Source organism: Urocitellus parryii, chromosome 7, assembly GCF_045843805.1.
Source record: "Urocitellus parryii isolate mUroPar1 chromosome 7, mUroPar1.hap1, whole genome shotgun sequence".
NCBI classification, from domain to species: Eukaryota; Metazoa; Chordata; class Mammalia; order Rodentia; family Sciuridae; genus Urocitellus; species Urocitellus parryii.
In genome coordinates, this window is record NC_135537.1 from 1,803,492 (window position 1) to 1,822,501 (window position 19,010).

Sequence of the window (19,010 nt, forward strand, 5' to 3'; positions counted from 1 at the left end):
ACACTGCCGCAGGCACTGGCCCAGCAACAGCGGTCCCAACAAGCCTCGCACAGCGCGGGGCCGGCAGCACCTGCCGACCTGCAGCATCCCTGCGCTGGGTACTTCCAGTCCCTCTCAGACCCCTGGGAGGGCCACAGAGAGGACGAGTCCTCCGCCTGCCTAGAGCGTCCCGGAAGTGGCCGGGGAAGGCGGCGAGGCGCGGGCTGGGGAGAGCGGCGCGGCGCACTTCCGGCCGACAGCGGCGGCCCGGACGCAGGTGAGTGGGCCCGGTTGCGGCCGGCCGGCGGGGCGGGGCCGGGCTGCCGCGGCGCCCTCGAGGCTCGCACGGCCGGGCCTGCCCTCGCCGCTGTCCCGGGACCAGGTCTGCGCGGCCCCGGCCTTTGGCGCCCCCCTGGCCGGGCCGTGGCCGCCGCTTCCCTCGCACGGAGTTTGCTCGCGGTCGTGGTGCCCGGGATGCAGGCGGTGTCCCTCCGCGGCCCCCAACGCGCCCGCACCCCCTCTGCAATGTGCACTGGAGTCTCTCCCGGGACCCTTCCTCCCGGGGCTCCGGGTCCTCGCCTGCCCAGTCTCCAGGACACTTGTGTTTTGGATCTTTGCCCCTGATGGATGCCCGCGTTTGCCCGCGCACAACCATAGTCGTCGGTGAAAAGGTCCATCCTTAACAACCTTGGCCTAAGGAAATTTATGTCCTTGCACACAGGACCGTGTCTGAGAGTGGACGAGTGCCGCTGTCCTTCCTGCCGCACCTCTGTCCTGTCCACCACCACTCAGTGTGTTGTCCACCCCTGGGCTCAGGAGGATACTTGAAGTCCACGGTCACGTGGCCTCATGATGTCAGTGCTTCCTCTGAATTGCAAGGGAAGAAGCCACCAGAATGTCTCTTGCCATTTCTGAATTTCATTTCTAAGGAAGGCATTTCAAGCGCTTTGTCTTGCAAGCCAGACAGCAGCGTTTTCAGCCACCTCATAACACCTGCACACATTTGCACATCCAACGCCATGAAACTCCTCCTGAAATTTGTTGGCCCCTCACAGGTTCCTGTGTGATCCCACGTATCCCCCAGTTTCCTTTTAGAAATCCTCCTGAGGCTGGCCTACGGCCTGATTGCCATCTCTTCCCACAGTGTGATGCACCTCCTGGGCTGTGTGTGCTGTGCTAGGCAGGGTGCTCACTCACACTCAGTACTGTGGTGCAAAGCACCAGCAGGACGTTTGGCAGACCAGGAGGCCAACTGATGGAGAAAGGAGTTCCCAGAGGTGACTGGTGACAAGCCTGCCCTGTGTGGTCTTATGGGGTGTGTGTTTTACATGCTGTACCTGTAAGTAGCCTTCTGGCTTCTTGGACTGCAGGAAGTTGGATGAAGCAATCCACATAAAGGTTTAGAAGGGAGGTGGGAGGAGTGGACCCCTCAGGAGTTCTTTTGGGGTTCCTATGTGCCTTTTCATCAAAGAACGGGGTGGTGGTGCTGCAGCCTCTGTGATCTGTACGCTCTCCCTGTGCCAGGAAGGGCTGGAGTTGAGAGGGTGGCAGGAATGTCATAGCACTTGTTTCAGGTAAAGCTTCCTGTTGGGTCTGAGTAGTGAGGACGTGCGCAGGTATGTCCTGGCGCTTGACGTGATGTTTTCCTTCTCCTCTGCTTTTTAGTTTCTGAAGCACTGTGGGTGAGACACCATTGTGGACCCTGGAAACGAGCACCTCGCTTATGCCACAATACCTTCATTAATCAGAAACTGGGCATTGTTTGAGGAACACCTGCTACTGTCCCTGAGAAGAAGACTGAGGATCCAGCCACACCAAGCAGTCTAGGGCAGATTGATGCTGAAAATTTCCCCTGCGGTGAGGATCAGCAGCTGACCACTTTGCCAGTAGCTGAAGCCTGAGCTTCCAGAGCCTGGATGCCCAGGGGAAGCTGAGGAAGAGGTTGCTGCAGGTAGAGGGTAGAGCCAAGGAGGACTGGGCTTGAGCCCAGGAGCAGCAGAGACAAGAAGGGAGAACCTGAGTCACGGAGGGGAAGCTCACAGTGGGAACAAGAGGCAGCAGGCCGGCCACCCTTCCCATGGCCTCTAAGCAGGCTGCCGTGAAGGGCAGGGTGGGGAAGCGGAAGCGGGTGGTGCTGACGCTGAAGGAGAAGATTGACATCTGCACACGCCTGGAGCGGGGCGAGAGCAGAAAGGCGCTGATGCAGGAGTACAACGTGGGCATGTCCACCCTATACGACATCAAGGCCCACAAGGCCCAGCTGCTCCGGTTCTTCGCCAATTCTGACTCCAACCAGGCACTGGAGCAGCGGCGCACGCTGCACACACCCAAGCTGGAGCACCTGGACCGGGTATTGTATGAGTGGTTCCTGGTGAAGCGTGCTGAGGGTGTCCCCGTGTCAGGCCCCATGCTCATCGAGAAGGCCAAGGACTTCTACGAGCAGATGCGGCTGACCGAGCCCTGTGTGTTCTCTGGAGGGTGGCTTTGGCGTTTTAAGGCCAGGCATGGCATTAAAAAGCTAGATGCATCCAGTGAGAAGCAGGTAGCTGACCACCAGGCAGCGGAGCAGTTCTGTGGCTTCTTTAGGAGCCTGACCACTGAGCACGGGCTATCTCCTGAGCAGGTGTACAGTGCCGATGAGACCGGTCTTTTCTGGAGGTGCTTGCCAAGTCCCAACCCAGATGGTGGGACTATGCCCAGCCTCAAGCAGGGCAAGGACAGACTGACTGTCCTGATGTGTGCCAATGCCACAGGTTCCCATAGAATCAAGCCCTTGGCCATCGGGAAATGCCGTGGCCCCAGGGCTTTCACCGGCATCCAGCACCTGCCTGTCGCCTACAAGGCCCAGGGTAACGCCTGGGTGGACAAGGAGATCTTCTCAGATTGGTTCCACCGCATCTTTGTCCCCTCGGTCAGAGAACACTTTAGAACCATAGGTCTGCCGGCAGACAGCAAGGCCATCCTGTTGCTGGACGACTCCAGGGCCCACCCACAGGAGGCTGCGTTGGCATCTGATAACATCTTCACCATCTTCTTGCCTGCCAGTGTGACGTCGTTGATCCAGCCCATGGAGCAGGGCATCCGAAGAGACTTCATGAGGCACTTCATCAACCCCCCTGGGAGCCTGCAGGGCTTCCACCCGCGGTACAGCATGAACGATGCCATACTCAGCGTGGCCTGTGCCTGGAACGCTGTGCCCAGCCATGTCTTCAGGAGGGCCTGGAGGAAGCTGTGGCCTGCTGTCATGTTTGCAGAAGGCTCTTCCGAGGGCGAGGAGGACGAAGAGGCCGAGCCTTGCAGTGCCAAGCCTCATAACAAGACTTTGGCCCACATCCTCGAGCTCGTGAGGGAGGGCCCCTTCTGCCCAGGCCACAGGCCTCCGCCCAGTGCAGGGAGGGAGGTGGAGGAGGCACCCGCTGCTATGCTGCTGGCTGAGGCTGACGGGAATGCAGACCGGGTGGAGAGAGACGCTGGGGAGGACTCTGCGGCCGAGGTGGCCTGGGAGCAGGCGGCCGCAGCCTTTGAGGCGATTGTGCACTTCTCGGAGCAGCAGCCCTGCTTCAGCACGCAGGAGGTGGGGCAGCTGCACGCGCTGCACTCTGCCTTCAGGAGGCGGCTGCAGCTGAGGCAGCAGCCCGTCGCCCTGAGGGCCATGGTGAAGCTTGAGGCCCTCCAGGATCACCCGGGCAGGTGCAGGGCCACAGCCCACTCCCCACTGCCCTGCTCATCCACAGCCAGTGATAACTGATGGCTGTCATCACACCCATTTGACCCCTAGGACCTGGGGTCAGTCCTGGGACACAGACTACCCGCTGGGCGGGAGAGCATGCTCAAAGAGAGCTTAAGCGCTCCCCCAGGGGGTGGTGCCCCCAGCACATTGTCTCCATTACTCAGAAGGACCCAGGCCTGTGTGTTTTGGCTGATTGAAACCTGTGTCATGTGCTACGTCCTGTGAATGGGAGGGGACCCTCTGGAAGAGCCCATGCTACCTTAAGCACACCCAAGCCTCCTCTGTTGAGACTGGGGGCCAGGCTGGGTGAATTCCGAATCATCTGTTGCCTGGCAAACCTTGCTGTGTTGGATAGTGGTGTGTCTGTCCTGGCAGAGAAGAGCGCTGTGCTAGCCCACAGGGGCAGCACCTCCTGCCCCAGGGAGGCTGGGTAGGCTGGGCTGGCAGTAGTCATGTGCTGGGTGGACCCCAAGTCGAGTGTGAGGGCAGGGACTCAGTTCCTGACCTCAAGTGCCCTCGGGCCACACGTCTCCCCATTGGCACAGCCACTGTCATGCTCAGCAGAAGAGCCTGCCCTTCAGGCCCAGGCAGGCCCTCTTGTCACCCCCAGGGACCCTGGACTGTTGTTTTTAGCATTTGGCTCAGAGACCACTACAAAGTCGGTATTCCATGCTCCCAGACTTTCAGTTAGAGCCCTAATGGACAAGCCGCCATCAGGAGTTCAGAGACTAGTCTTAGGTTTGCACACGGCCACTGAGGACAGTGACACAGGCCCCAGCAGCGTGGAAGCTTTCGTCCTTGCTGTTTCCAGGGCAGCATTGCTCGTGGGGAAGGCCTGTCTGTACCAGTGGGTGTGGGGAGGCCGACCCTAGGACGCGGTCATTTCCTCGGCCTTAGTAGCCCTCTGTGGCTTTACCTCTAGCAGCACCACGCTTCCTGGCTGTGACTCCAGAGGCCCTGTCCACCACGTTAGCTGCGTTGTGGCTATGAAATTGGTGTTTTTCCGAGCTCACTCCTTTGCCCTTGAGCTCCATTCCTTCTTGGATTCGCATCCTGGCAGCTGAGTTGGCACGTGGTTTCATTCCCACTTCAGGTATTCCATCAAGAGACGCGCTGCTACGATCCTGAGAGCCAAGGGGCTTACAGGGAGGTTTGTGGTTCTGGTCTGTCCAGACGCTGAGGCCGTAGTGACGTTGATATAGCGCTGTGTTGTAGAATGTGTGTTTCTTTGAAGCATGTGGGAAGATCATAAAAACCAGATAGTTTTTGAAGTTTCGTTGCGGATTCTTGGGGCTCTGTGGCCTCGTGTTGTGTTGCCGTCGTGCTCTGCTTCGTGCCTGTGGAGGGCGCCTGTGTGTCTGCGTCATGCCGTTGCTGGCTCACAGCGGAGGCCTGTGTTGCAGCTGCCTGGGGTTCTGCAGGGTGGAGGGCGGGCGTCACACCTGTTGCTGGCAGAGCCAAATCTTGGACCTACCAAGCGGATGTGCACCCTGCTGGCAGCCCTCCCCACCCTACAGATGATCTGTGCCCATCAGACTCTACGATCCAGAACCATCTCACCCTCACAACTGCTCCTGTCCTGTCTGGGTGTTGTGTGGCCACAGGGCACCCCTCCTTCCAGAACAGCTCCAGAGACAAGCCCCCTTCGGGCTGACCCTGTACTCTCCCTTCCTGTCCTCTGCTCTCCCTTCCTGTCCTCTGCTCTCCCTTCCTGTCCTCTGCTCTCCCTTCCTGTCCTCTGCAGGCTTTTGGCAGCTTCCTTGTGGGCTTGTCACTAGAGAGTTTCAGACTCCATAAGAGAAGGCCTGAGGCGAGTGCTGTGCAGAGGCACAGGTCCACTGCCCACCTCTGAGTGCCAGGTCCAGGTTCCTGGCACAGGCTCCTGCCTCGGTACTTCCATGCTCCCTGAAGAGCCCTGTGCTCTCTGGACAGCTGCAACCAGCCTCTCCAGAAGTCATGTGGCCCTGCAGCTTAGCCTCAGCACCTTTCCCAAACAGTTCTGGGTGGACCCCCCATGCCCAACTTTACACCTGAGCTGGTGGGAGCACGTCTTCCCTTTCCCCAGTGGTCTGCAGAGCAGTGTGATCTCTGTCCCATTTAAGTGCCTTCGCCTTCTGACCTGGGAACCTTGGCCAAGTCCACCCCTGCAGGTCGAGAGGGCTGCTGGGCACTGCAGTCCAGTCAGGACCCCGGCTGCCCCAGTCCCCTGGCCACGGGTTTTCTCCCCTTGCTGACCTTTGGCTCCCCTGAGGGCAGGACCTGGTGTGCTTGCACTCCTCTGTCATGCCCCAGTGAGAGGGCTCTAGGGGCAGCTTCCCACCCTGGGGGACATGCCTGCCCTCTGTGGGTGTTACTGGTTCAGGGGCCCACCCTGTCACCTTTCAGACCTTGCAGGCCACTTCCTGGGAGGTCCATTGGCCAAACCTGAGCCCCCACTTCCTGACAGTCTGGATGGGGGCAGACCTGCAGTGCCCTCAGCAGTGCCAAGGCAGGGCCAGCCTCTCCACGCCCTCCTGAGAGGTTTCAGGAGTCAGTGCCTCTGTCGTGGCTGTCCAGTGAGTCAGGCCTTGTTCTGGGCCAGTGCCCTCAGCACTGAACTCTCACTGGGAGGAGACCCCAATGTCGGTGGGGCAGTCATGACTTCCCTGTGAAGCTGCCCTGACTCCGTTCAGGCGGCCTCTGCGAGGGATGTCCACAGCCCTGGGGGCATGTGATGTGATGTTGGAGAACTTGCACCAGTGGCAGCACCCCATCAGCCCTCTGATGGGGTGTTGGGTCTGTGGCCTGTATCCCTGCGACAGCAGTGTTGTGGACTGCATGTCTTGTGTGGGCTCTCTCGTCCAGCGAGGAGGTCCACGGAACAGGGTAGGAGAGTGTGGCTGCGGAGTCGCTGATCCAGACCTCCAGGGACCAGGCAGGAAGCAGGTCTGACCTTACTGCGCAGTCACCATGTTTGTACAGTCAGGCAGCAGCTAAGCAGTCAGGCAGCCACCAGTGCAGTGTCTGCTAACTGTCCTCCAGCGGCCAGGCAAGGAGTGGGCCATGCAGCAAGCGCAGGGACTGCAGCACGTGGCCTCACACCAGGGCTGTGCCTACAGGGCAAGCCGTGTGCCGCTCGCACACCCGCACAGGGGAGTGGTTTGCCACTCAGATGCCCTTAACGTATGCCATGTGTGCAGAACTCCATGCCCGTGTCCCCACAATGTCTGTCCTTCCCAAGTTCATGTTGAGATGCTAACTGCCGGTGGGATGGCATGGGGCGGTGGGGCTTTGGGAAGGTGGTTAGGTAGGTGAAGTTGCAGTGTGGGGCACCATGAGGTTGGGTCCTTGCACGAGGAGAAGACTGGGCCTCCTTACATCATTTCAGCTGCTGCAGCTCCACCACCATCTACTTCCAGCCTGAAGGAAACAGTCCGTCACTTCTGTGAGCACCCTTCAGCTGCCACCTCACTTCCTCTCCTGCCCCTCAGGCCACGTCCCTCACATGAGCTCAGCTAGCTTCCAGGGGTCCTGGCAGCATGCTTGTAGAGGACCGGAAAGCACCTGGGCACAGGAGGGAAGGCCAGTGCAGGTCTCCTGCCTCAGGCCCTCCACAGCCACGTCGGATTTCAGGTGAGCCCAGGTGCGGGACTCAGTGGGCCTCAGCTCAGGAGACCGGTGTTCAACTCTGAAGTAGGGGAAGAAGGGCGTCATGCAGAGATGTGACAGCGTCCGCCCCAGCCCAGAGCTGGCCGAGGAAAGCGGCCATGAAGCAGCTGCAGACCCCTCTCTAGGAGCTGACTTCATTTGCTGGGGTGTGAAGTTCAAGTGGAAGGGTGCTCTCAAAACTGAGTGGGGCTGTGGGGGGCTGGGGCGCTCAGTGGCAGAGCAGGTGCCTGGAGTGTGTACCAGCCTTGGATTCAATCCCAGCACCACATGAACAAAAAAACCAGATGATGGGGTGGAGAAGGGCACGGGGAGTCATTCACAGCTCTCCTGGAGAGACAGCAGACAGCTGTCTAGGAGTCAATACAAACACTGGCCTCGGGAACTGTCCCACTGCAGGAGCCCACGTTTGGTTGGGCTCAGCTCTAAAGTGGTTTATCACAGGGCGCTACTGAAAAAGTTGCACAGTTGGCCACAAGTAGAGGGCCCAGCAGCTGGTGTGGCCAGGACCTGCAGTCGGGGAGCACAGCACACTCAAACCACCGTCACTGGGCGACCAGTACCCAGGCTGCGCCCGGGAGCAGTCGAGGCTCCGGCAGAGGCTGTGGGAGAGGGTGACTGGTGACCACTGAAGCGATCCTGCCAGCCGCTCGGCACAGTAAACGGGAGCAGCAGTGAGGCTCATGATTGCCACAGGACGCTGGAGTGGACTTTGTGGTCCACTCAAGGGGACTGCAAGGTGCCTTTTCCAACAACAAATTATGAAACGTGCTAAGAAATAAGCACAGGGCTGGGGATGTGGCTCAGGAGTAGCACGCTCGCCTGGCCTGCACGGGGCGCTGGGTTCACTCCTCAACACCACCTAAAAATAAAAATAAAGATATCATATCCACCTAAAGACGGAAAAAAAAAAACATTAAAAAAAAAAAAAAAACCAAGCAGAGCCGGTCGACTGGGGAAAAGCCGGTGGTGGAAACTGCCTGCCAGAGCAAGATGCTCCCTCCACAGAAAGAGAATTCTATGAGGTTTATGAATACTGTCAAAAAACCAAAAGGGCACCATGATCAAGACACAGGTGAGAGAGGGAAGGGAAGGACTGAGAGTGCATTGCATAAGATAGAGTTTATCAGTAAATCCTGTAAGAGCCAAATGGACACTCTGGAGTTGGAAAGGACAGGTACTGAAATTAAAAATTCAGCAGGCACCCAAAGGTAGATCTGACCTGGAGCAAGAAAGAAGCAGTGAACTTGAAGGTGATGGGTAGGAATTATGTAGTTGGAAAAGCAGAGGGAAGAAGGGAGAAGATCAGCAGTGTCAGGGGGATGTGGGCACCAGTGTGTACACTGTTGTGAGGGGGACACCAGGAAGAGGGCAGGAGAAAGGATCCAAAGAGCCAGTGGCCTCAGATCCCCAAAGTCCACAAATCCCCAAAGCTTGAGATCCGTGGTTCCAGAAGAACTTGGTCCAGTGGGTGAGAACTGGCTGCAAGGTGCCCTGAGACAGAGGGGAGGCGGGCACAGCCAAGGTCTTAGAGTGTGGTCCTGGGTGGCAGCAAGACGGGGAACTCTGTGTGCCCCTGAGGCCATGTGGCGCCTTGACAGAGAGGCCTCCAGGCTGGAGTGCCGAGCTCCCTGCTGCCCACCCTTTTGCTTTCCCTTGACCTTGGGCTACTATGCCAACCTACCAGACCCTGTGAGAATGGGGGCTCCCAACCTGTGGATGTGCCACCTACCACTGCCTCTTACATGATTTACATAGATGTGGTCCTGGCCCGAAAGCCCTGAGGGCAGCTGGCCCAGTGGAGCAGTGACTGGCCAGTATGTGTTTGTATCCTCGAACCTTAAGTGCCAGGGGCTCTGGCCATGGGCCATCTAACAGGTCTAGACCAGGGCTAGGGCCTGCACAGCGAGGAGCCACTCCACACTCGGGGAGCCTCAAAGTTACCTAACAGTTCCTGGGCTGCTGTGACACAGGTCAGCTCTGCCAGGCACAGGGCAGGCAGCCGCCGACCTGGAGTGCAGCCACAGGCCAGGGGAAGGGGGTCCATTCCACGATGGCCTTGTGCCACTCTCCCCTGCCCCCTGGCCCTCCCAGAGCCTGCCTGTCTTCTGCCCTGCCCGTTGCCCCTGCAGGCCAGGTCCCAGAGGCCAGTGCCCTTGCTGCCTGCAGAGGGGAAGGAAGGGGACCTGGGCCCCAGAGAGCCGCCTAGGGAGGGCTGCCGTGCCCCTGGGGCAGTTCTGCTTTACCCAAGACCTTCCTTGAAAAGTGCTGACCTGCCCTTGCCTGGGTTGGGTGACAGTCACCTTGCAGACATGGACACGTGGGCAGAATTGTTCTCTTTCCTGGAAGAGCTAGACTTAGCCCAGGCCTTGCAGGGTGTGGTGCTGTGACGACCCCGGGCCCCCAGGGGTCAGAGGCAGGGGCTAGTCACCATGTGTCTTGCACAGTTATCTGAAGACGGAGGCCCAGGCAGTCCTGGAAGGAGAGGGGCCTGGATGGGGCTGTGGCAGCCCCTGTTACCTCCCTACTAGGGACGGGCCTGAACTCAGTGGAGGAGCCTCTGAGGATGCACAGCTGGTGGTAGGTGACCCTATGATTGGGCCTAGGCCTGTGGGGCCCAGGGGAAGGGGATCCATTCCACGATGGCTTCTGCCACTGGGGTCTTCCTGTGACCCTGGCCCTTGGTGGCGGAACACCTGAGCCCAGGGTGTGTGGCAGGTCTGGGTCCGTGGAGGGCCGCGGATTTACAGCCCTTACCAGGGGAGCCCTCTGCACAGCCGTCTCCCCAGAGCGAACCAACCCATCATGGAGCAGTGGATTCTAACCCAGGGTTATGTCTTCCCAGAGGCCTGGAGTCGGGGCTCTCTCTGCAGTGATGGGGTCACCCTGCACAGGCTGTGTGTCTTGAGGAGACTCATGAATCTTTCCTCACTTGTGATTCCAGGAACGAGGCCACCAGCCCTCAGTACCTTATTAGTTAACAGCAGAGAGCAGGGCTGGTCCCAGGTCTGGGGTCAGCCTCAGAGGGAGGACTGGGCTGGGAGGCCGTGTGGCTTCCTGGGTGTTGGGTAGGGAATGTGCCAGGCGTCACACTCCGGCCTCCCAGGCTTGCTTCAGCCCCTCTGCAGGACCCTTGGGCCAGGGTCTCTCTCCAGGTGAGCAGCCCCTGGCCTCCTGCCCAGCACCAGGCTCCTCACTTCAGTGTATTCCTAATATCAGGCAGAGTCCACTCCCCACAGCGGATCTTGCTCACCCAGAGTGCGTGCTCCCTCAGGACGGGCAGCGAGGTCCGCAGCCCACCCGGGTCAGGGGAGAGGCAGCGAGGTCCGCAGCCCACCCGGGTCAGGGGAGAGGCAGCGAGGTCCGCAGCCCACCCGGGTCAGGAGAGGCAGCGAGGTCCGCAGCCCACCCGGGTCAGGAGAGGCAGCGAGGTCCGCAGCCCACCCGGGTCAGGGGAGGCAGCGAGGTCCGCAGCCCACCCGGGTCAGGAGAGGCCTGCTTTCTGCAGCCAGGACAAGTGAGTAGAAGTGCCCTCTGCCACACTCCGTCAGTGGCCAGTCCTCTCATTCCCTGCCTGCCCCTCGCCCCAGTCCTCAGGGTGGCTGTGGGGACTCACTGAGTTGGGATCTCTGTGCTGCATTGGAGACAGGTGTGTGTCTTACCTTGGCTTCCTGGATGCCAGCCAGTGAGGCCATGGGCTGCTGGGGCTGTGACCTGCAGAAAGCTCCAGGCAGAAGGGGCAGCAGAGACTCCCAAAGCCTCCGTCTGCCTGTCCTGGGCCTGTTCCCATGGGTACTTGGCAAATACTCCCCAGTGGAGGCTCTCGCAGCGCCCCCTGGTCATCTGCTTCCCACGCGGTGCCACCCAGCGCCAGTTCATAGTCAAGCAGCCCTCATGTGGCGGGGTGGGGGTGGATGCCAGCCCCTGGGTCCCTTGTGCTGCAGCCAGGCCCTGGGCTCTCCTACTGATTGGGTTCTATTGGCTGACATTACATGGTGCAGTGGGCTGGCAGGCCTGGTTTCTGGTTTACAAATGGGATCAAACTGTCACTGCGTCCTCTAAAAGGACAGGTATGCCCGTCACCCATGTCTAGCATGGGGTTATTGATTGGGTTATTTGGTTTTTTGGTGTTAAGTTTTTTGAATTCTTTATGCCACCGGCTGCTGTGGGCCTCCACTGTCCTCCTTCCGGCCTCGCCAGCGCTTGCCCTGAGAGCCCAAGGATGGGCTGGTGCTCAGTTGCAGCAGGGAGTCTACAGGCCATCTGTGTGTTGGAGACCAGGGTTGCTCTCAGCAAGACGAGCCAGGCACAAGGGGGCCCGCAGCGGAGTCCCCCTTAGGAAACGATTCAAACAGGCAAAATCACAGAGGAGAGTGGAGGCGGCCAGGCCTGGGGCAGGGTGTCCCTGTTTAACCTGGTAAGTTCCATCCTGCCTGAGGGGGATGCCCAGAAAAACTTAAATTGAGCAACAAATAAATCACTAATGGGAACTGGTTTTTAATTTGTTTAATTAGTTACACATGACAGCAGAATGCATTAATGCGCCGTGATATAACACACATAGGTGGGATATAATTTCTCCTTTTTCTGAGTGTACACGTTGCAGAATCACATTGGTCATGCAGTCACATATACACACACAGTAATAATGTCTGTTTCATTCATTTTCTTCAATGAATGTTTTTGCACCCTTGTCTAGTGTAAGATAACCATATTTATGTGGGTTTGTCTCTGTGTCTTTTATTTGGTTTACAAGTCTATTTTGGTGCCAATATCATGCTGTTTTTGTTACTATAGCTCTGTCATATAGTTTAAAAACTTCTAGAATGAATAAATGAATTCAGAAAAGTAGCAGGATATAAATTCAACACCCATAAGCCAGACTCATTCCTATACATCAGCTAAGAATCCACTGAAAGAGAAACAGGAAAACTATTCACAAAAGCCTCAAAAAAGATAAAATACCTGGGAATCAATCTAACAAAAGAGTTAAAGACATCTGCAAAGAAGACTACAGAACCCTAAAGAATGAAATTGAAAGAAACCTTAGAAGATGGAGAGATCTCCCAGCTCCTGAATAGGCAGAATTCATATTGTCAAGTACCAACAGAAGCGTTAAACAGATTTAATGCAATTCCTATTAAAATCCCAATGACATTCTTCCTAGAAATAGAAAAAGCAAACGTGAAATTATTTGGAAAAGTAAGAGACCCAGAATAGCTAAAGCAATCCTTAGCAAGAAAAGTGAAGCAGGAGGCATCACAATACCAGACCTTAAACTATACTACAGGGAACTTTTGAATAAATATTATTTTAGAGTTTCATGCTTTTGCAAAAGTAGTAGGTGAATGACTGGAGCATTGGGAATACACACGTTTCCATTCCTATGTCAATGAATGCCAAGGACACCCGGCTCCGGGCTGTGATTTCCAGCCTCTTAATGCACCTGAGAATGCTGTGGTGATATTTTCAGGCTGGGAAACTTGAGACTCACTGGCCCACAGGATGCTCGGGAAATGGCGTTGGCAGTGGTCACCCAGCCCGGTGCTCAAGGACAAGGGCTTAAGCAGTGCTTTTCACACCACGTGTGGTCTAGATGGCCAACCGGCACAGTCAATGGCCTGGTGCTCTGGGATGAGGACCAGGGAGCCCTCAGAGAAGAGGCCAGGGCCACCAAGAGCCCAGCAACAGCAGGAGCTCTGCAGGGACACAGGGGGAGGCAGGGTCTCCCGAGCCCAGGGCGAGTGCCCGCAGAAGCTGAGACCACAACCTGAGAAGTCACACAGGCAGGGAGGGAGGGAGGGGGCAAGCACCCACCTGGTCCTTTCATCCTCCCCCTCACTCCCTGGAGCCCAGCTGGCCAGAGCCCAGGTGGCCCGCCTGCCTAGAAGTGCAGAGGCTGTGCTCTGTGGCCAGCAGGCAGCCAGGAAGGACAGGCCGAGGGAAGGGGTTGGGGGAGGAGGACACTGAGGTCTTTTGCCAGTCCCTGGAGGGGACCTAGGCCTGGAAAAGCCAGGGAGAGGCTGAGGGTCAGATGTGGAGTCGCAGGCCCATATCCTTGGCCCCCGAGGGATAGAGTGGGCGACGTGAGCGGGGGGGGGGGGGGGGGCGGGGCAGCCCCATGCTTCAGGAAGTCATAGGGCCAGGCTGCCAAGGGCTGGGCTGCACCATCCGGGGTGCCTTTACCTCTTCCTCTTTACCTTTTATCACACTCGTCGAGCACCGACTGTGTGCAGGCTCTGGGGAGGCCATCCTGATAAGAACAGGCCTTGGTGGCCAGGGCCCAGGCCTGAAGGAGACATGGAGAAAAGGAGGTCCCTAACCATCTGCTGCACGCTTGCCATGCGCCCAAGGCGCTCTGGGCACAGCAGGGCATCAGCATGTGTGAGGACCAGGTGCCATGGTGTCCAGCATCGGGCTGTTCAGAGACGTGGCCTGGGTTTGCTTCTGGTCTTGACCTTCTGCACATGTGTGTCCATGAGGCTTCTGCCTGGAGTCCTCCGGGCGCCAGGAGCACAGCCTGCAGCCAGGCCTGGCGGCTCCATCACGGTGTGCAGAGCGCAGGGACCTGGGGCTAGGGACGCTCGCTCAGCTGGCTCAGCCAGTGTCATTCCCTCACTCATTCCCTCTGTCCCTCATTCATGCACTATCCACTCATCTACCTGTCCATCACCCAGAATCCACACCCTATCCATCACCCATCTGCCCACCTGCTCTTAGATCCAACCATCCATTCATCCATTATCCATCCAACCACATCCTCACCTGTCTATCCATTATCCATCCATCATCCACTCACCCGTGCATCTGTCCACCCATCCTCTTCCACCCATCCATCCAGCATCCATCTCCCAACCATCCGTCCACCTGTCCATCTACCCAAGCAACTCTGCTGGGCTCCTCATTGCATGCTAAGGAGTTTTCTCACCCATGACACTCAGAGGGAGAGTGCCTGAGGCCTGGAACTTCACTACACTTGTGTCCACTCCCCCAGACCCCCGCTGGGGTGGCGGGCAGTCTCTCACCCCTGACTCACGCACGGCTCACCTCCTGCCCCCAAACAGACAGAGTTATATAGTCTAAGAGACTGAGAAAGGCAGCAGGGCTCAGGGTGGGGTTGGGGTCTTTCAGGGATGCAAGGGTCCACACCTCAGCTACACAGCCACTGGGGGCCGTGGCCATATTCCTGCTTCCTGTAGAGCAGTCCAGCTCCCTGGACCTCACCCAGAAAATGCCAGGCTTGGCTTTCTCTCCTGGCTTCCCAGTCCTTATTCTAGGACAGATGTGCTGCCTGGGGGAGTTCCTGCCATTCCACCAGCCCAGAGTGACCACACTTGGTGGACAAGTCAGCATGGACTTGAGTCAGCTGCGCTTTCTTCAGGCTCCTCCTGCCCTCTCTGGTTCACTTGTAGCTCTCCTGCTGAGCACCACTGGGGGCTTGGTGCCTCTGACTGCAGTGTTTTCTTCCACTCATCCTCCATCATCTTCAGCATCTATTGAGCAACCACTGTGTGCCAGAGCCTGGCCTGGGCACTGGTATTCCTGGGAGGCCCCTGGTGAAAAGGGGGTGTGGCCTCAGGACAATCGTGGGTGGCCATGCTACCTCCCAGCCCAGGTGCCGTCGAGGTCCAGGCCCCCAGCCCCCCAGCCCCCCAGCCCCCCGAGCTGCCACCCTGCTCCCACCCTCACCTCAGGTTTGGCCAAGGTGGGATGTTTGGGAGGGAGAGAGGGGGCAGCTGGGCTCGGCTCCCCCAACCTACCCTGGCCAGAGCCAGCAGCACGGCTCGGCCCTGTCCCCTCCTGCCCTTTGCCTGGGTGGCCCCAGAGCCATGTGGGACTGTGCCTAGGGTGGGAACAGCTCTGGGAGGGGACGTGCAGACAGCGGGGGCGCCCCAGCCTGAGCAGAGCCAGCTGCCCACCAGTCCTCTGGCCTCGTGTGGGTCCAGGCTGAGCAGCTCCTCACTCGCAGAGACCTGGAGACAAGGCGGTGGGAAGCCTAGGGATGCTTTGCAAATGGCCCGCACGGAAGGCAGAGTCCTTTAGGGATGCAAAGAGGTCTCTTCCGTGAGAGGGATTTGCTGAGTGTCCCCGGGGAGGAGGCCAAGGGGCAGGGCACGATGGGCAGAGAGACCAAGGAGGAGTTTGGGTTGTGTCTGCTCCAGGCCCCGACTCAGCTCCCAGCATATGGGGGTCCCAGCGGTCAGCAGGTGGACCCTGAGGGTAACAGAGAGGGCAAGGTGTCCTGTGGGCCAGGGTGGCTGGCCCTGCAGTTAGAGCCATGGCCACGGTAAGCACAGGGGCTCTGGGGTGCAAGGAGGCCCCGTCCTTCTAGGGGTGCTGTGAATGTTGAGTGTGTCTCCCAAGGGCTGAAGCCTGGTTCCCAGTGTGGCCATGGGAGAGGTGCCTGGACCCCGTGGGAGGTCCTTAGGCCCCTGGAGTGCTATCCTCTGAAGGGACTGTGGTTTGCAGGGGACCTGATTGCCTCAGCCAGAGGGTTGTTATGAAGGGCAGGGCTGGCCCCCTCCTATCTCTGTGTCTGTGACTTCTCCTTCCTACACGAGCTCTCACCATGGCCACGAGGCTCTCCAGGGCCAAGAGGATGGGTGCTGGCACCATGCACTCAGCCCTCCACACCTGTGAGCTAATAAACACCTTTTTCTTTATAAAGTTTCCAGCCTCAGGTACTTTGTTATAGCAATGGAAACTGGACTGACTGATGGTTCAGGATTCTGCAAGCTGTGGGTTAGTCCTGTGTCTGCTCTCCTTGCCTCCTCCCTCACTCATTCATTCACACCCTGTGTCCCTCCCTCTTTTGAACCCAGACCATAAGCCTCAGGGACCTGAATGAAGCCCCTGCTGTGCTGAGGGCCAGGTTACCTGCAGGCTCTCTCCACCTGTTCATCCCATTGTCCACCTACAACCAGCCTCAGGATGCACCTGTAATCCGTTATTGGGAGGGAGGTTGAGGCTGGAGGATCACAGGGCTCAGCAATACCTGTCTCAAAATGAACACTAAAGGCTGGGCAGGTAGCTCAGTGGAGAGCTCCCTGGGTCCAATCCCCTGACCCACACACATACACACAAGCCCATCGGAGGTGGAGGCGCAGCAGAGACCCCTGGGCTGGGCAGCGGCCACCCTGTCCTGGCCGGAAGCCTCTGCCTCTTCCTCTGGCTTGGCTCAAGGTCCCCGGAGAGCTTCATTGGACATCATGTGGCTGCAGGTCCCCACTGCTGTGCCCCGACCCTCTGGCTGCTTACTCCCACTGCTGATGGGGAATTCCATGTGCCCAACGAGGGCACATGGGCCATGGGACCCCAGGCCACAGGGTGGGGGTGGACAGGAATGGACCTCTGTGGAAGGACCGCTGTTGACTGGGGAGAGCAGCACTGGCAGCTGACCAGACCCTCGAGACCTGGTGCTGGTTCCACTGCGCGATGAAGGGACTTGGCTGTGTGGTGAAGGATGTGAGGTGGGTCTGCCCCTGGTTGCTCCAGGGAGGAGGAGGCAGAATCCAGCCCAGGTGCTGAGGGCCCCTCCAAAGGCCCTGGGGGAAGGGCCCTGCCAGGGCAGGGCCTAGAGGGCAGGGAGCCCGGCTCAGGACACAGGCAAAGGGCTCGCGCCTCCCCCCACGGTTGTGGGGGGCTCGCTCTCGCGCTGACGCCAAGGTTCTCCAGACACAAAAGCTGCTTTCCGCTGCAGAGGAGGCCGGATACCTGGGAGGTGAGTCAGCAGGGATGGGGCTGGTGCCTGCGTCAGCTGCACCTGCAGAGAGGAGAGCGGGAGGGAGGGGGTGGGAGAGCCTAGGACAGGAGGGAGGGGAGGGGAGTGGGGGGTGGGAGGGAGGGGGAGGGAGGGGAGGGACTTGGAGAGGAGGGAGGGGAGTGGGAGGGAGGGGAGGGAGGGGAGAGGTGGAGAGGAGGGAGGTGGGACCGGAGAGGTTGGGCGGGCACCAGGATTTCAGCCATCTCATCCCCCCTCCCTCACTCATTCATTCACACCCTCTGCCCTTCCCTCTTTTGAAGCCAGATCCTGGAACTTGGGCACATTGTTTGACCCCTACATCAGTGCCACAGCCAGGGATGCAGGACCTCCTGCCAGGCCCCACCCTGGGGCGGGCAGATGGCACAGCCGGGTAGGGGAAGGGGTCCTGGGCTCGCTGTGGTCCAGCCCTGGGCAGCCAGGGTCAGCCAGCCCACAGCCCACTCAGGGAGCCTGCTCAGTGGTGTCTGGGCTCACTGCTGCCCCTCAGGCCCAGCCAGCCTGCCAGGTGGGGTTGTCCCTCCGCAAGGACAGACTCCCAGCCTGAGGGTGGAGGCAGTATTGCTGGGCATAGACACTGGACCACATGCCTCTGCTGGACTCCTGGGAAGTGCAGGTGGCCTGCCGCTGAGGTCCTGCAGCGACTGTGGGCTGCGGACAGGGAGGGGCTGCTAGAGGACCAGGGAACAATCCCAGGATCAGACCTGCCGTGGCTCCAGTCCACACTGCAACCCCAGACCCTGGTCACCCTGAGCCCTGGTCCTGGTCACATGCTGGGCCATGACTCCTGTCCTCTGTGGGTCCCTGAGGCCAGGGAAGTGGGAGCCCCCTGTATGTCTTGCTCATGCCTGGAGGCCCAGAGCTACCCTGCCTCTCCCCCACGTGTGAGTCAGTGCTGTCCCTGGCCACTTTCCCCCGCTCTCCCACCACAAGTGCACACTGAGTGAGGCTCTAGGTCCGCTGGGTGACAGTCAGCATGGGAGTGGGTGACTGCGGGGCTGACTCACTCTAGAATGGGGGAGTGTGAAAGCCGGAGCCAGGCCCCGTTCAGAGTCAGAGCTGCCTCCTCCCCTGAGCCAAAACCCACTGCCGGAGTCCATGGGGTCCAGGCTCTTGCCTCCCACCCATCAGCTGGGCTGGGTGGCCTCTTTACCACAGAAGGACACCAGGGGAGTGGCACGTGGGCATGTTTGCTGGACCAGCCACCACCTCCAGGGGCCTGCAGATGCCTGCTGGCCGAGTCTGGGCCCGGGGGCTGGGGTGGGTGGACACAGCTGAGGAAGGGACTGGTGACAGTGGAGAGAGGGGAAGAGAGGGCAGAGTCCTTGAGAGCAAGCACGGTGTCCTGAGGGGGCTAGGGCAGTGTCCTGGAGGGCCAGGCCTGGGGGCCTCCTCCGCCTGGTGGTGCCTGAGAAACCAGCACTTCCTCCCGACCGCAGTCTGGCATCTGGGAGGTCAGCAGGTGGGGGCAAGGGTGCCAGGCCCCTCCACCCAGCACGGCTGCCGCTCCGGGCACAGAGCTCCATCTGGCCCCACAGCTAGAGAGGGCAGTGGATGGGCCTGTCACCCTGCAGGAGCTGCAGCCTGACTTCGCCACGGGCAGGATGGGGGGCATGCCTAGAGGGGCAGCCTGTGCCCCACCCTGCCTGCTCTGGGGCCCAGCAAGCCTCCGAGAGGCCACCACCCTTCACATTTTCCAGATAAGCACTCTGAGGGAGTAGGGAGCAGAGGTGACCCTGGTGGCCCTGGTGTCAGGTGGATGTCCCCCAAGGCACTCCTCTCTTACTTGGGGGCCCTCTGGGCATTCTCCAGGGAACACCAGGGAGAAAGTTCCCGCCCTCAGATAGCCCAGAGGTGACAGCAGCTGGCCCTCTGCTGCCGGTCCTGTTCCCATAG

General features: G+C 59.2%; 1 protein-coding gene across 3 annotated transcripts; it reads left to right on the plus strand.

The window, feature by feature from the left end:
• The first annotated feature begins 220 nt into the window (after nucleotides 1-220).
• Jrk (Jrk helix-turn-helix protein) lies at nucleotides 221-5,210 on the plus strand. 3 transcript variants are annotated; one of them, XM_026403053.2, is made up of 2 exons: nucleotides 221-256; nucleotides 1,645-5,210. In XM_026403053.2, the coding sequence occupies exon 2, from the start codon at nucleotides 2,057-2,059 to the stop codon at nucleotides 3,725-3,727; it is 1,671 nt and encodes a 556-aa protein (XP_026258838.2). In that variant the 5' UTR covers nucleotides 221-256; nucleotides 1,645-2,056; the 3' UTR covers nucleotides 3,728-5,210. The 3 variants fall into 3 exon arrangements, with proteins under 3 accessions (XP_026258838.2, XP_026258839.2, XP_026258840.2); XM_026403054.2 differs by lacking the exon at nucleotides 221-256 and adding an exon at nucleotides 435-1,318; XM_026403055.2 differs by lacking the exon at nucleotides 221-256 and adding an exon at nucleotides 435-1,256.
• The last annotated feature ends 13,800 nt before the right edge of the window (nucleotides 5,211-19,010 follow it).

What these genes read in the sequence shown, in the direction of transcription:
- Jrk (XM_026403053.2), top strand. Translation starts at nt 2,057, where the DNA reads ATGGCCTCTAAGCAGGCTGCCGTGAAGGGCAGGGTGGGGAAGCGGAAG.